General features: G+C 37.1%; 4 protein-coding genes and 10 non-coding genes across 19 annotated transcripts in view; 7 read left to right on the forward strand and 7 right to left on the reverse strand.

The window, feature by feature from the left end:
- Mob2 (MOB kinase activator 2) overlaps positions 1 to 11,470 on the reverse strand; it is a 49,243-nt gene extending 37,773 nt beyond the window's left edge. The window contains exon 1 of one of the 2 annotated variants that reach the window (XM_068292363.1): positions 11,033 to 11,470. In XM_068292363.1, the coding sequence (XP_068148464.1) occupies positions 11,033 to 11,037 (5 nt within the window). In that variant the 5' untranslated portion in view covers positions 11,038 to 11,470. Of the gene's footprint in view, positions 1 to 4,664; positions 5,139 to 11,032 lie in introns of those variants that run through there. The other variant, XM_068292361.1, reaches the window with a different exon arrangement.
- The window catches only part of LOC137578795 (mitochondrial import inner membrane translocase subunit TIM14), a 34,041-nt gene extending 21,084 nt beyond the window's left edge, over positions 1 to 12,957 (forward strand). The window contains exons 1-3 of one of the 3 annotated variants that reach the window (XM_068292375.1): positions 11,947 to 12,060; positions 12,374 to 12,613; positions 12,682 to 12,957. In XM_068292375.1, coding sequence (XP_068148476.1) covers positions 12,031 to 12,060; positions 12,374 to 12,613; positions 12,682 to 12,795 — 384 coding nt within the window. In that variant the 5' untranslated portion in view covers positions 11,947 to 12,030 and the 3' untranslated portion in view covers positions 12,796 to 12,957. Of the gene's footprint in view, positions 1 to 11,946; positions 12,061 to 12,148; positions 12,218 to 12,373; positions 12,614 to 12,681 lie in introns of those variants that run through there. The other 2 variants (XM_068292376.1, XM_068292374.1) reach the window with 2 other exon arrangements.
- The window catches only part of LOC137578791 (transcription factor Clamp), a 52,984-nt gene that overhangs the window by 18,860 nt on the left and 18,235 nt on the right, over positions 1 to 15,889 (forward strand). Inside the window, exon 1 of one of the 3 annotated variants that reach the window (XM_068292367.1) lies at positions 13,458 to 13,497. The exons of 1 other annotated variant lie outside the window; for it this stretch is intronic. The gene's annotated coding sequence lies outside the window, so the exon portion shown is untranslated. Of the gene's footprint in view, positions 1 to 13,457; positions 13,498 to 13,715; positions 13,735 to 15,889 lie in introns of those variants that run through there. One more of the 3 variants, XM_068292370.1, reaches the window with a different exon arrangement.
- On the reverse strand, positions 6,564 to 6,637 carry TRNAT-AGU (transfer RNA threonine (anticodon AGU)). Its single transcript has one exon. It is a non-coding gene; the product is annotated as a tRNA-Thr (tRNA).
- On the forward strand, positions 6,889 to 6,962 carry TRNAT-AGU (transfer RNA threonine (anticodon AGU)). Its single transcript has one exon. It is a non-coding gene; the product is annotated as a tRNA-Thr (tRNA).
- On the reverse strand, positions 7,179 to 7,252 carry TRNAT-AGU (transfer RNA threonine (anticodon AGU)). The gene has a single exon. It is a non-coding gene; the product is annotated as a tRNA-Thr (tRNA).
- TRNAT-AGU (transfer RNA threonine (anticodon AGU)) lies at positions 7,553 to 7,626 on the forward strand. The gene has a single exon. It is a non-coding gene; the product is annotated as a tRNA-Thr (tRNA).
- Positions 7,999 to 8,072, reverse strand: TRNAT-AGU (transfer RNA threonine (anticodon AGU)). The gene has a single exon. It is a non-coding gene; the product is annotated as a tRNA-Thr (tRNA).
- On the forward strand, positions 8,374 to 8,447 carry TRNAT-AGU (transfer RNA threonine (anticodon AGU)). Its single transcript has one exon. It is a non-coding gene; the product is annotated as a tRNA-Thr (tRNA).
- Positions 8,595 to 8,676, reverse strand: TRNAS-AGA (transfer RNA serine (anticodon AGA)). The gene has a single exon. It is a non-coding gene; the product is annotated as a tRNA-Ser (tRNA).
- On the reverse strand, positions 8,962 to 9,035 carry TRNAT-AGU (transfer RNA threonine (anticodon AGU)). The gene has a single exon. It is a non-coding gene; the product is annotated as a tRNA-Thr (tRNA).
- Positions 9,607 to 9,680, forward strand: TRNAT-AGU (transfer RNA threonine (anticodon AGU)). The gene has a single exon. It is a non-coding gene; the product is annotated as a tRNA-Thr (tRNA).
- TRNAI-AAU (transfer RNA isoleucine (anticodon AAU)) lies at positions 13,528 to 13,601 on the forward strand. Its single transcript has one exon. It is a non-coding gene; the product is annotated as a tRNA-Ile (tRNA).
- Positions 14,111 to 15,870, reverse strand: LOC137578793 (EF-hand domain-containing family member B). Its single transcript, XM_068292372.1, has 3 exons — positions 15,238 to 15,870; positions 14,999 to 15,175; positions 14,111 to 14,935 (listed from the first exon to the last, which is right to left on the reverse strand). The coding sequence occupies exons 1-3, from the start codon at positions 15,747 to 15,749 to the stop codon at positions 14,137 to 14,139; spliced, it is 1,488 nt and encodes a 495-aa protein (XP_068148473.1). The 5' UTR covers positions 15,750 to 15,870; the 3' UTR covers positions 14,111 to 14,136.

Consider the following 15,889-nt stretch of genomic DNA (forward strand, 5'->3'; position numbering starts at 1 on the left):
ATCATTAATAAAAAAAGTCAGATTTGACTTGAAAATACCTAAAATGGCAGCACTGCTGGCAACACGAAAGCGGAGCACACACACACACATACACAAAGAGTGTATGATAATGATGATGATGTTGCTGATGGTGGCCCCAACTGTTTTCGCTCACTCTCTCTCTCTCTGTCTCTTGCCAAGCCGAACGAGAACTCTGACAAAGTAGAGAGAGAGAGAGAGAGCAGTGTCTGTTAGTGTATGTGTTTTGCATATAAATGTGTGATAGCCACGTAAACGTGTAGAAAAAAGTAAATGTGCTTCAACCACTTGTTTGACAGCTCCAACAGGAGCGGATTGGCCCCCTCCAAAAGACACCATCACCCAAAAATAAGGAAAACTAATGGCAAACTTTGCCTCTAAGCCCTTTCAAGATGGTTCAAATCTAAACAAATAAATCAGTTAATACAAAAAAGGGTTTGCAAGATCGCTTTCGAAACCATCTTGGAGTATCTAAGGCTGAGGGCGAAATATTGTTCAAAAAACCGTGGCCCATATATGGGGGATGAAAGTGGTCACCTGAAACCGTCATTACCAATACACCAGGGCCCCCCGTGAATTTTTCAACTCTGGCCCTGAAATTGCTTCACATTCTCCCGCTCTAATTTGCTCTCTTGTTTGTTAGTCCCTCTCTCTCTCTCTCTCTGCCGGAATCAGCTGAGCTGCAACACATGGAAACGGCCACAGCAGCTGACAGCAGCAAATTGGGGTGAGTTGCCTGCTATTACTTTTTTTTTTTTTTTTTTTTAAATTGGTAGTAGAGTCTACTACCAAATAAAGTTTACCAACTTGCATTCATTTATGCAAATGTTCCATTAGACTTCAAGAATCCTTGGACAATGTTAACTCACCTGAAACGAGAAGAAAGAAAATGTGTGATATAAATTAACTGTTACGTAGGTAAATGCATTTGTATCCTTATGGATCTAAAGTACAACTCTTTTGCCTGGCCCGCATATTCTTACACATCATTAGCACCCTAAGACCTCCCTGAGGGAACAATTATCACAAGATCATCAACATCTACTGCCCATTAGTCGTAGGTTCCTGGGTTCTCAGGTTAAGTAAGGTTGACGGTGAGAGGAAGAAATAAAATCAAAAATCAAATAGAATAACAACAACAGCAACGTAGAATGAGGAACACAGGAACTTGTATTCTTGTATGATTCGGGTCTACCTTTCATGGAAAATGCAACGAAAAGCAAAAAGGTGCCTCGTCATGGAAGACAAATATACATATGTATGTGTACATAGTTGAAACAGGAACACCAACAACAACAGCACGAAACAAGAGCCTATCTTGGACAAGCATCTGTTCCAGTCTCAGTCTCAGTCTCGATCCCATGCCATCCCATCTCGGTCTCCATTGAGCGGTAAAGTAGAGAATGAAAGAACGAGACAAACCGAGACAATTCGTTGCGTTCTCCTTCTCCATAGTGTCTTGAGAAGCAAACACCTGTGACCGCCCGCAACGCAACCGGCACAAGTTCATCAACAAAAAGGAAGAAACAACAAGAAGAAGATTCAAAAGTCTCTTCACAAAGAGAAGCAGCGAGAGAGAGAGAGAGAGAGAGTAGGAGCATAAAGAAGATTGCACTTTTCCATACAACACACATGACGGAGTCGAAGATAATGGCACACACTCACTTACAATTCATGATTCATTCTCCTCTCGCCGAGAAAATATGTATAAATGAACGTAGCTATATGCTTTTTTTTCCAAGTTGTTGCAACTTTTAACTGCGACGCTTGGTTGCCTTTATAGCGGTTCAAGTGATTCGTCTAACTTGGAATTGGCAAATATTCTCCCATTATTTATTACAGCCATAGCTGGGCCTAGCATTAGGCCCGACTCGTTGCAGTTGAGTGCGGGCGGCCAGTTAAAACGGAACACACACACACACACCGATACACATATGCACTTTCCTTTTTCACCTTTTCCACCTATTCGTCTCCTTTCTCTCTCCCTCTTTACTCAATTGAGATGTACCACTGACTAACTTTGGGGTTGCTTCTCCTTAATTTTCATTCATGTCTCCGACAGGATCGTGAAAAAAATGTTGTCTAGAAAAATTTCTGGATCCAAAAGAATAAAAAGTGCTTCCCCACCAAGCACTTTGCCTTCAAGTATCCTAAAGAGTTAGATAGATGGAGACAGAGAAGTCTTTATTCAAAAATTCATAAAAATACGTAAGTCTAGAGACAATTCTGGGCCCACTTTAAGGTATTTGGTTTTCTCTCGAAAACATTCTCAAAATCTTCTATATTCTTAATGGCAGATCCACAGAGGAGAAGGAATCCCTTTATTCGGATCGCCAAGACTGATTATTCCCCCTGTAATACTCATATAATTGCCTGGTTCAATTTCCTTTTAAAAATTACTAAATATATATCAACGTATTTATGTATTTTCCATCAAGCTTCAATTGTTTATGCGAATTCTTTACAATTATGAGTGATTGATTGAGAAATTGAGATGCTATCCGATCCGATTCCATTGACATTCTGGCCATTCTAACTATCAATTGATTGCGTTGGCGAATGGAACCGGAACTGGAATCAGAATCTTTAGCATAAATATTGATCATAATGTATTGTGTATGTATGTATGCTAAAACTAATTGCAAATGTGAAAGGAGGCGTGTAATGATGGTGAAGGTTGATGGTTATATAGATGGGAGAGAGGTGGGGGTAAGAAGAGATAGAGGGAGAGAAAGAGAGAATTGTTTTTCTCTCATAGTGCAAAAGAGAAAATAAATAAATAAATAAATGAATATTGCTTTTGCTATTATTGTTCCCATTGCTGTTGTTGTTGTTGTTGTTGTTGGCTTGTTTATTTATTTCTACGAAGCTTGCGGCAGAGACAGAGACAGAGTCTCAAGGCGGACAACACACCGTGAAGGAGGACCGATAGGCAGGAGAGTGGGGGGGATGGAGATGAGAGTTCCGTTTAGTCGGTCACGCCACTACCACATCACATAAATAAGACGAAACAACAACAAAATGTATCAAGATGTGTTGTTGTCGCTGTTGCCGCCGCTGCTGCTGCTGCTGCTGCTGCTGTGGGTCATGCGCACTGCCAATGACGTCAGACGTAGCCATCAAATTAGGAAGTGCGCAAAAAAAAAAAAAAAAACCCGAAGAAAACTAAACTCAAAAGATTCCCATATTACAAATCAATGTGGCGACTCTTCAATTACCCTATATATGTACATAGCTTAAGAAAGGGGAAATTCCAAAGGGGGAATCACTCTAACATGGAGGATTTGCAATCACTAAAAGACTTCTAATCACGATTCCTAAGAAATCGAAGTGAGGATCTCCAATAACAGTTTCTAGGAGTCCTGTCACCCCTTTTTGCAGACAAGCCCCTTTCCCTCCTTCGCATATAGGGTATTTGTTTGTGTGAGTGTGTGTAAAAAAAAAAAAAGAACAATAATTTTGAATAAACGCCACATACTGTGTGTGATTTATGTACTATATGTGGCCATTAGCAGTCAAAAAAGGGGGCGTGTCATCTTAAATGCGACGCATACATGAACACATATAACCATACATATATGTACATACATCCACATCTATGTAGGTGTAAACATTTCCCCCCCCGTAACCACCTTATCAACAAATTTTCCCTTCAAACCAAGGAAAGAAAATGCGCAGTGAAAAAAAAAAGTTTGCAAAATTTCATCATGTTTGAGAAACGAACGGAGAGAGAGAGAGAAAGGGAGAGAAGGAGAGTGAGGGATGAGGTTAAGGCTGAGAGAAATTGAATGAAAGGGGAAACATCTAGTATAGCCATGAAAATTCTATAATGTATGAACACAAAAATCAGCTGTTGTTGGTTCCCGCTGTGCGATAAACACAAACACTCCCTCTTTCTCTCTCTCTCTCTTTCTTGTTCGCCCTCTCTGTCATAGGATTTCCTTTTAGCAGGCGAAAATTGCATGTGGTTGAGAAAATACAACGCAATTTTTTGCTATTGGCCACATAGTTTTTATCACCTAGTTGGAAAACTAATGAAAGAAATATACATACATACATACATATGTATAAGAAAGGTTCGAGGGTTTTGCGGTTTATTTTAATTTTCAATGCCACGAAGGAGCCAAAGAAATAGATATACGATAATAAGTTACTTAGACTAATTAGAATTATTTTCTCCACTCTATTTAAAGATATCAATAATTAAATTAAATGCGTCGTATTATCTGGAGGTTCTCTAGTTAGTTTTAAGTTTTCTTATTTAAAGTCCTCAGCATAAAATAGGCCAAAGGTTGAAAGAAAATAATCTTTGCATTTGAACTTGCCTTACAGGAACTGAATCAGATCATGTTTAGTCAATAATATGCCAAAAACTTTTAAATAAAATGTACTTCTCCGACCAATCAAAGAAATAAAATACCAGCAAAGTTCCAAATTCCACAGGAATCTAAAGATTTTTTGTTTGGATTCTTTGATTCTCAGCTGTTTCTTGGGATTTAAATCGCAAAGAAATAAGAGAAAGGTTAAAGAGAAATGTCGACCGCCCACTTTCTTATCATGGGATGTAAAAACCCACACAAGTTCAAAAGAAATTTGTCCAGTTTTTTGTTGGATTCGGAACTTGGAAAAACTTAAAGTCTCCTTACCGACAAAAGCAAGTGACAGTTTCCTCAACATCCATGGGCAGGGATAATTGTGTTCCAGTGCCACTATTGCCACTGCCACTGCCATTATTGTTATTATTGTTGGTGTTGTTGTTGGCATTATTATTGTTGGCCTGTTGTCGGGGCACAGCACGTCCTGGTACATGCCGGAAAGTGGCCGCAAATGTTGACGATAAGGATGAATGCGATGTGGAGGGACGCGGTGTAGTTGTTGTGGGTGTCTGTGGAGCTGTTGATGTGCCATCACTGGCATCTGCCAGCGGCACCGAGGAATAACGCACAAGAATGGCACGGCTAACCCGATTGCCGCCCGTCCAATTTGAGATGGCCCAGTTCATGATTCGGTTCGCATATGAACACGCTGCCAAACCCAACCGAATCGAACCATAAAAAAAAAACTTTCTAACTAAGAACTACGGGACTAAAAGGAATAGGAACTGGCCAAACACTAAACGCATGCAGCTCTCGTCTGCAACTGAATGCAGTTTGTGTATGTTTCAGCGGAAACCTTCGTCCAGTTTTAACGACCATTCTACAAAATTGATTTTGTCTAGTGATTTGTGAGTCGCCACCCAAAACAACCCCCCCATTTGTGGCCTCGGCCTGACTGTCTAGAGTGCTGCTGCAGCTGTCAATCAATGAAATTCCTTCAGTAGCGGCAGCAGTAGCAGCAAGAAATGGCCAACTGTCATTGGCCGGGTCGGCCGTTTGGCGTATTGTGTTTTAACCCTTTTTTTTTTTGTTTTGTTTTCCACCATGCTATTTATGTATGTCGTATAGTTGTTGTTCGTGTTGCTGGGGTTTTCTGTCTGTCTAATTCAATTAGAGTTCATACTAAGTGCCCTTCAAGGCTGTTTGGGTCGGGCCCCAAGCCATCATCAGACAGGCGCGTGCGGAGAGCTTTCATCTGTCCATTCATCCATGCATCCATCCATCTATTGGAACTCAATTCTTACCTTTGTCTTGTTAGTTAAATCCAAGAATACCTTAAAACCCTTTCAGTTCTTATTCCACTAACCTCGATTCAGTGTTTTCTTTTTTTGTTTTTCAATCTTGACACCATGTAAAGTGCTCTAAAGAATGAAGAATTAAGTTCCTTCCCATGTCTTAAGCTAGATTAACCACTTCCGGACAAGCTTTCTTAGGAACTTTAGAGGCGATGAAAACAAAAGAAGAAGAAAAAATCAATCGAATGATATCTAATTGCTTTGCCTTGTGTTGGGATGCTTTTAATGAAAGTCTTGAATGGTTAAAGAGAATGTGGGACGAAAGCGGGAGGAGAGACACCGGAAGGAGAAAGAGAATGATGCAGACTTGACAAGTATACATATATATATGTACATAAAAATGTCACTGTTCGCTCTCCATTTGCCATCCCCAATCAACTGTGTGTTTTCCTCTACTCTGCTTTCTTTCTTTTTTTTTTTTTTTTTTTTGTCTTTGGGGTGTGACATGTGACACAATTTGTAACTCTTCTTGTTTTTCCTTTGTCCCTTTGGATTTGATGACAACCCAACCATAGATTTGACTATATATATAAAGGAAGAAAAACAAAAAAGAGCCATCAATTTGACAGCAGGAGATATATATGTGTGTGTGTATGTGTGAACTTAATTTGTTTTCGCAACAAAGGAAAGTTCATTACGGCCAGGCAGGCAACTTATGCTGGAGAGACCGAATCTGGGAGATAAAGCAACTAATAAAAACTAGAAAATTAGCTCTAATCTCTTCCATTAACCAACCAAACTTCAACTAACATTCTTAAAGGTTTCCAAAATCTCGAAAATTTCCAAAATCTTTTTCATTTTTACAAAAAAAAAACATTCCAAAAAGCAAAAATAACAATTTCTACATCAATCATACTTAAACGTATAATCTCATAGGCCCCGGCGAGATTCGAACTCACGATCTCCTGTTTACTAGACAGGCGCTTTAACCAACTAAGCCACGGCGCCAAGTTGTTAGGGCACATGAAAGTACTAAATTTATATCAAAGTACGTGCAAGGATATTGAAAACATTTTTATTATTATCTTATTTTATTTAATTTTAACATCTATTCTAATCTTGCTTTAGGCATTTTTCATGCTAAAAAAAGTTTTTTTTAACTCATTTAGATAGAATTTACCCATAAAATAAAAGAAAAAAGTTTTCTTTACATAGTTAAGTAATGCATAAATTTTCTCTTGACATCGCCATGACGCATCGGCGCCGTGGCTTAGTTGGTTAAAGCGCCTGTCTAGTAAACAGGAGATCGTGAGTTCGAATCTCGCCGGGGCCTTTGTAAGATTGTTGAGAAAGTTACAAATTTTTTGGGGTTTTTTTTTTAATTCTTTTACTTTCGAAAATCGTTTATTACGAGTTTGTTTTATTTGTCCTGTTGGATGCATTGTAAAACATAACAAAGGAATATTTTTTCCAATGAGAATCATTCCAGAAAATAAATAAGAAAAAAAAAAAATATTTTCAGAAACACTCCAGAGAAGAAATGCTTCGTAGGCCCCGGCGAGATTCGAACTCACGATCTCCTGTTTACTAGACAGGCGCTTTAACCAACTAAGCCACGGCGCCAACTTAAAGGCTTAAGTAAAATTAGTAAACTTTTATCAAAGTACAAAGGATATCATAAAATATTTTTATTATTATTTATTAATTAAAAAGAATATTAAGTTATTTAACATCGAATACCATTTTCATATTATTTTTTAATCATAAAAAAAGTTTAAGTAGCATGATAGACTATTTTTAACTTGTTTAGATAGATAAAATTATATACAAAAAAAAAAAATTAAAAAAAATATTTTTAAGATATTTAAGACCAATGTGCATAGGCTGTGCATAAATTGGCTTTTGTCATGGCCGAAGAGCATCGGCGCCGTGGCTTAGTTGGTTAAAGCGCCTGTCTAGTAAACAGGAGATCATGAGTTCGAATCTCGTCGGGGCCTATAAAGTATAAAGCATTCAAATTTGTGGAAGGGTGTTTTTTTTTTTTGCACAGTCAAAGAGTAAGATGCACGGGATGTACTTTATCATTGACAACAATTTCCATTTTTTAAACGTGCTAGAATGTTTTTGATAAAAAACAGCACACAATACCAAGTGGAAAACTTTTTAGATAATGCTGTTTTATAACTTTGAGAGCACGCCATCTATCTTCGCGTTCTTGAGAAGCAAGCAATCGTGGTAGACATTGGACTGGTAACAAAATGATGACAAATGACTATTTTTTTCCAACTATAATGAAAATTATCACAAGTTTACAATTTACAAGGAAAAAATAAACTTCCACACACTTCCCCATAGAAGAAATGCTTGGTAGGCCCCGACGAGATTCGAACTCATGATCTCCTGTTTACTAGACAGGCGCTTTAACCAACTAAGCCACGGCGCCAAGTTATTATACCGTGTAAAATTAGTAAACTTATATTGAAAAACTTTCAAAATATATTTATATTTTTCATATCTAATGTCTAATTATATTCATTAATTCAACTTTTAAATCATTTCAAATCTTGTATTTTAATTTATAAATTTTGTTTTCAAAATACGTTTTTATGGCCTGCCAAAGCTATTTTTAGCTTATGAAAATAAACAAAGATTTTATTTTTAAAAATAATTCTACTTCTGATGTGTTCAAAACCAATGTGCACCGACTATGCATAAATTGTCTTTTAACATCGCCGGTGAACATCGGCGCCGTGGCTTAGTTGGTTAAAGCGCCTGTCTAGTAAACAGGAGATCATGAGTTCGAATCTCGTCGGGGCCTATAAGTAAATAGCTGAATGAGAGTATACAGCTTTTTTTTTTTCTTCATTCGTATGGGATTAATTAATTTTTAATTAGTTTTAATTATGTCAGCATCAATAGATAAGAAAATTAATTGAGAAAAAATAAAATAATTATTCGACTATTCCGCAGTCGGTAGGATTCGAACCTACGCTCCCAGAGGGAATCTGATTTCTAGTCAGACGCCTTAACCGCTCGGCCACGACTGCTCCTTATGAAGACGCGGTCAGAAGGCATGGTTTTAAAATCAGTCAATCGAAAACAGCACAATGGGCAGAACCGGAAAAATTTATGGCCAAAAAACATTATCAGCTAGAGTTGTGTACGTTTTTTTTTTTCAAAGACATTGTAGCACGTTTGAGAAGTGGAAATTGTTGCCAAATGTTGTCAATGATAAGTACATCCCGTGCATCTTACTCGTTAACTAATAAATGGATAAAAATAATATGAAAAAAAAAACACCCTTTCACAAATTTGGATGCTTTATACTTTATAGGCCCCGACGAGATTCGAACTCATGATCTCCTGTTTACTAGACAGGCGCTTTAACCAACTAAGCCACGGCGCCGATGTTCTTGGCGAATGACAAAGTTCAAGTTATGCCAACGCCTGTGTTCTGTTGATTGTTTATTGTTAAACAAATGCCAAAAATATAAAAATTATATAAAGAATAAATAGGCAATTTGTTGTTGCTCGCATTCAATTTTTTATCTGCATGGAATTGATATGAATAAATTTATAATCAGCTATAACAAGTTAACCAAATCGACCTCGAGAGATAGCTGTAGTTATCTAGCCATATTGCCATATCACTTATTATTTAACCTGTGAAAATATTATTCAACGTTAACACATACATATGCACATTTGTAAGTATGCATATGAGGTGAAAGGGCTTTCACGGCATTTCGAAAAAAAAGAAGGAAATCAATTTGAATCCTTGTACATGTTGAATTGAAACTATTCTACCTTTTGGACAGAAAAAATGAATGTGCTTTAAAGCAGAAATATTTGTTTTAAACATTATAAAAATAAACGTAATCAATTTGTTGTTGCTCGCATTCAAAAATAAAAAAACATTTTTCGGTGTTGCAGAAGTTTTCCCATAAGTTGGCTACTTTTACGCACACGGACAACTTGGCGCCGTGGCTTAGTTGGTTAAAGCGCCTGTCTAGTAAACAGGAGATCATGAGTTCGAATCTCGTCGGGGCCTTATGAGTAAATGTGGAAAAGTGCCAACCACAACTTTTTTGTTGTGTGTGTGCGGTTATTATTATTATTTTTATTATATATTTATTTAAATTTAAATTGATTAAAAATTGTAATGGAATTGGCGAGAGAGTTGAATAAACTTTGGGATTATCGCATGAGCCACAATGATGTGCTGCATACATATGAATGGTGTGTGGACGTATGTGTGTGTGTGTATATATAGTAGCTCTAGGGAGCAGCATCCACAACGTACTAGATGAAAGATAAAGGCAAAACAAAACGCAGTTGTGGCCTTGCCATGAGCTTCAGCCAATTGTAATACAGATTATACTTTAGTGTTCATATATATTATATATGTTGATACATATAGGTATATATACATAGGTATATATCGATGTGTCTGTATAATAAATTGAAAGAACTTGTATTTTCGGTTACAATTGACAAATCAATAAAATTGCTTATTGATTGAAATTACATGACGACTAAATAAAGACAATGTTAATGTTGCAAAGAAAATGTCAAGTAAATTGTATTAGATTACGTATGTATGCATAAATAATACTCTGGACAATGTTTACATCAAATGAACAAAACTGAATGTTTTGTCTACATTAATATACGATTGGTCTTTCACCTATGACTGGAATTACTCTAATTAACATGGACTGAGGACATGTTGGCCATGGTAATAATGAATTTACTAAATTTTCTTATGTAGGTACCTACTCCTAATGATCAATTTTGTAGGTTCTAGGTAGGCAAAAACAGGTTCTAATTGCCGCCATATCATGAATTCCCAGTGGGCACATAGTGTACAAAATAACCCTTATCCTTTTTGAGACTTGAAAATTTCAAAGGGTGGTTGGATTTTTATTTTCTTTTTTTTGTTTTGGTCTCAACTTGATTTTGTCAGGGCTCTAATGATAATGATGTAAGATCCATATTTTTTGTTCGTATTGAAGACTGCTCTCTCCTTTAAAGCATTCTCCTGGCGATAACGAAGAATGCGCCACAAAACAACAACAACAAAATACGGAGACGAAAAAAGAAATTTCTTTTTGATATGGTCAAAATAACAAAAACAAAAAGAAAGAGAAAAAAACGAGGCCAATTGGCAAAAGGCCAAATGGGCAACGAAGCGAAAGAAAGCAAAGAGGAGGACATCAAAAAGGAAAGAGACAAAGAGAGCAAAAGAGAGATGGTGTGAGATAGTTAGAGGGAGACAAAACAAGAGTGCGATGTCGTCGTAACTCGGTCCATACAAATATGTAATCCTAGTTTACAGTTTAACAAATCAAGCTGATGGGAAATTGATGTTTGTATGTAGGATAATAGGAACTATTCTCTCACCCCATCAGCCAATCGACGGTGTCGCGCAAATATTCCGGAATGCGCTCCAGTTTGACGGTTGCTGCAACCTTCTGCTGCCTCCTGCAAAAATAATTTGCCTTTTTTTATTGTTGTGTTGATGTTGTTGTCGTTGTTGTTGTGGATGCCTTTTCTTTGCTTTTGACTTTTTTTCTTTTTTGGGGATATTTATTATTTTTTTTTTTATTTTTGCTTGCACACAAGCCAAACACACACTCACACGCACACAAACACTCACTCACACACACACACACACGACGTGCGGGGGGACCGACCGCCTACAGAAAATCGCACTTGAACGTTTTCCTTGTTAATCAATATTTTTGGGAAATTTTACTTATTTTTGTTTAAACAAACTTTTCACATCAAAAAATTTTCTCGCTTCTTCTTCTTGACTTTTGTGTGTTATTTTTTTTCTTCTTGGTGTCCCCCCCACCAACACCGATTGGCGATAACAATCGATAGATGATTTTGCGCAGACACTCGATAGGCAAAAGCTCTCGTTTGAACTCCAACGGTTGCATGTTGGACTCAACGGTTGCATGTTGGACTCAACGGTGAAATGAGTCATGTGTTGCCTTCTCGCTCATTTTCAGCATCAGCGGAGGGAACAGCTGATTTCACTTGTAAATGTTTTGAAATGGAAACATTAAATTTCCTCCCAATACATCTAAATACAATTGGTTTAAGCAGATTTATTCTTTTGAGGAGATTAATTATTGGAAGGCTGAAAGGCGTTTTTTTTCCCCTTTCGACTGTGGAAAAACAAAAGTCATCCAGAAAGTGTATATAGTTTACTACTCTATCATCTGACAATAATTTCGTAGTCTAATCGCTTTGAGTAATTAAACAGTTTGCTCAATAAGGCATTTCAATCGTAGAGTCATAGAGATTAGTGTCTATGAAAGACCAATACAACATTCATTTCGAATAAGTAACTAATACCATTCAACTAGTGTTTTACGTGTTCTAATATCAAAATGTCGAAAAGATACACAAATAGAGTAACGGTAAGTCGACCTAACGAATAGAAATCCCAACGGATGCTCTAACGATGAATTATCGATAACCTTTATCAAATTGAAGCATGCCTTCACATTCTACTCTCAGCTGTTCTGCACAACAAAATATTTCGTTTCATTTTTTGTTTTATAATTACATAAAATGGTACAAAATTAGTTCACATTTTAAGTAGCAAGAAGACATTAGCTTTTATATTACTAACTTATTGCTCTCTCAATCGTATATATATTTGCAATGGAAACCAAACTACATCAATCATCTACCGCCTCAACCGCGGCTGTCTCTCCCAAATATTTAAAGGCAAGTTCCTTGATATTGGCCGGACTTGGAGTGGCTGCTGTGGGATTCGCTGGTAAACATTTAGTACGCCGCATGCCACAGATGACAACCAAATTCAATGAGGCCCTGAAAAATTTGCCCAAATTTGATGCCGAAAGTATGGCCAATTCAAAATACTACAAAGGCGGCTTCGAGCCAAAGATGAGCAAACGTGAGGCAGCTCTCATCTTGGGTGTCAATCCAAGTGCCAATAAACTAAAGGTGAAATATTGTTCATATTACTGGACCATAAATGTAGACTAACGACTCCCTGTTTCTCAATTGTGTAGATTAAGGATGCCCATAAGAAAATTATGCTGTTAAATCATCCAGATCGAGGCGGATCACCATATCTGGCGGCCAAAATCAATGAGGCCAAAGATTTTTTGGACAGTGCTAAATGATCGTGGCACAGTCCAGTTCAGATTGCGAATGGTCCGCCGATTTGTATATTAACCAAGTGTGTGTATTTAGCGTGTATAGGCATTAAAAGAAGAAAAAAATCAAAATTCCAAAGTTATAATTTCTGCATATGAAATTAAAAACATTGATTAAAATTTAGCAAACATTTTTTTTGTCTAACCATCACTAAAGGGAGTTTGGGGAATCTGGACATCAAAATATTGGCCACTCAAACAACTTGCCCCAACAAAACGTTGTGTGTTTAACCTTTGACCTCAGATAGAGTCTGTCTGTCTCTAGCTGAGAACTTAATCCTTCGAAATTAAGGCTTTAATGCATCTTCTTGCCAAATAAAAAGCTCCTTAAACCGATTTTATGATACATACATTTTAAAAAGGGTATAGAGTATTGAAACATTTCGTTTCTTTTTCACTTTTTTCACATTTTTTATGAATAATATTCAATTGTCTCCATATCAAACAAATATTAAACAAATATTATAACTAAGAGGTGAGATTATCGGATTACTTAATTAATCTACTTGGTATGCTAATTTGTCTATATCCATCTTACAAATATTTAATGGAATCCTTACTTACAGATTAGCCAAGTGTGTATAAAGGATGCATGAGAAAGAGAATATAAATGTCACTAGTGTCGAGATGGAAAAAGTTCTAGAGCTTTCGCCAGAATCGTTTGACCAAGTAAGTCATTTGGCGCGCCTTAAACAACAAGGCCCATTAGCTCAGTTGGTTAGAGCGTCGTGCTAATAACGCGAAGGTCGCGGGTTCGATCCCCTCATGGGCCAAATACTTTTTTTTAGTTATATAAAAATATTTTTTTTTATTTACCAAATTCTTTATATAAGCAACCTAGACCTGGTCCAGCTTCAATATGATTTTCAATGCACTTACAATGATAACGCCAACAAATCAACAAACGTAATGTACATTTTAAAACTTCACCCAAATAGCAACCTAGAATAATAAATATATACCATAAATAATTTCTATATTTATGTCAATGCAAAACTATTGTTACCCTCATGCATGAATGGATTATGCATGGCAAAAGTCAATCCAATCAATTGAGCAAATATTATATGCAAAAGCGGAGCAATTTCAAGCGATTTCATTGTTTTATTTTAGTCTGAAAGACTTGAGTTTTCTACCTCAGTCGGATTAAGAATGAACTGACGGAGAAACTATTTTAGAGTTGATTGAATTCTAAGAAAGCAGGAAAACAGTTGGGAAAAGCTAAAACCAATTGGCTGGATAATTGAGGGTAATTTAATACCTCTTGCGAGCACAATACTAATTCGCCTTAAAGATATTTGTATAACTTTATTTCACTTTGTTTATTTCGTATTTATCCATTGCGGAACGTATTTGATATACAGAAAACACGTCATTTTGATTTGGATATTCATTCGGAAGTTTATCCCACAATGAATTGAGTTCATCGCTGGTGAGAACATTTTTGAAAATTCTCTCCAATTGAAGTTTCGGACGATGACGTTGATAATCACTAGGACCCAAGCCCAGAAGTGTAGATATTTGCGGTTGAACTAGATCCTTGGCTCGCACTAGATCATCATCCTGCTGCTCAGGTGTACGAAACGGTGTACGTTCCGTTCGTCCCTCATTGGGTTTCTTTTTGAGATCATCACAAAAGAGTCGATATGTTGTATCTTTTGTATAGATATTTGCTGGCAAACTCGATATATTGCCCGTAGTGGGCAATGGCTCATGGATGGAGAGTAAACGACAGAATTCCTTGTAATCGACCATTTCTAAGCTCGATTTCTTCGGATCCAGCATGCCAAAGTGAATCATAGCTATACGAATTTTGGGTCCATCGATGCGTAAGTGCATTTTATGCATAATTTCAATGATTCTATTAAACGGCAGTTGTCCATTCTTATCCGTATCGTGACGCTCCAGCATTGAGATTAAATCATACATATGGAAATCGTGGCGTTTATGAAGATTCTGTCGCCACATATTTAAATAGCCAAAGGCGTCGATGAGTTTGGCATTATTGACACACGGCGAAATGTTTTCAATCAACATTTTTCCATCACATTCGGAGAAGCTTGTGGGTATCCCATGGATCATATCGGGTGGCACAACATACGGATATCTGGCAGGAAAAAATGCAAAACTGTTAGAAAATAGTTCGAACTCTTATCTGGGTATCACTTACTCTTTGTACTTCTTTCCCAAGCGTCCATAGGTGCGATCTATGTAATCTATTTGGGTTTTACTCACTATAATCACTTGATCGAAACATTGTTGCATGCAACGTTTCACCTTGCCACCATTATCATCGACGCCATAAAATTTTCCAAAGGTATCCCGACGATTAAATGCTTTGCCATATCTATAGTGTGATAAAAAGATAAGAACTTTCTCTCTCTTTAAATAGATTTCAATCAAACTAACTTTCTATTGACCTGCTCTGCGGGAAAATAATGATTATGACTTATAATGTATTTATCATGGAAACTCGCATATTCCTCATTGATTTGTTGAGCCGTCTTTTGTGGCAATATGATTGGATAGACTTTCTCCGAACTGGTCGAGGAGCAACCAAATGTTGTATTCGTATTCGTGACATGGTCCGGCTTAGCCCCAGCCGGCTTGGAGTGACCCAATTTAGCCTTCTTAAAATACATATCCTCGGAGAATTTCTCTTTAAAGGCCGCAAAACGAGATTTGGAGAGTTCAATGGCCAACAGGTTGCCCACACTGTTTTCAGGCATGATAGGCGATCGTGGAGTGACTACAGCCCTCTTCCGTTTACATTCTGCCGTTATCATATATTCCGCCTTCTCTTCGGGATTTGCTATATTTAAACACTCACTGAGTCGATGATCCTTGCCGCCGATTACCGAGGGCAAACCAGCGGCTCGCATATCGCCAATCTGATCCCTACACCGTTCATTGTTGACCATATTAGGAGAGTTGATGAGAGGGAGTAAAATGTTAGTATTTGTATGTTTTGTTTGTTATTGTTTTTTTGTGTGCTTATCTATGAGATGTTTTCTTTGCTTGGTAACAAATAATTTCTATAAACTCAAAATGATACATGGAG

This window comes from Drosophila tropicalis, unplaced genomic scaffold, assembly GCF_018151085.1.
Source record: "Drosophila tropicalis isolate 14030-0801.00 unplaced genomic scaffold, ASM1815108v1 contig_694, whole genome shotgun sequence".
NCBI lineage: Eukaryota > Metazoa > Arthropoda > Insecta > Diptera > Drosophilidae > Drosophila > Drosophila tropicalis.

What these genes read in the sequence shown, in the direction of transcription:
- LOC137578793 (XM_068292372.1), bottom strand. Translation starts at nt 15,749, where the DNA reads ATGGTCAACAATGAACGGTGTAGGGATCAGATTGGCGATATGCGAGCC. An exon ending in GCAGAGCAGGTCAATAGAAA is followed by an intron (nt 15,176 to 15,237) that starts GTTAGTTTGATT and finishes ATCACACTATAG; the next exon opens with ATATGGCAAAGCATTTAATC. An exon ending in TTGGGAAAGAAGTACAAAGA is followed by an intron (nt 14,936 to 14,998) that starts GTAAGTGATACC and finishes TTTTCCTGCCAG; the next exon opens with ATATCCGTATGTTGTGCCAC.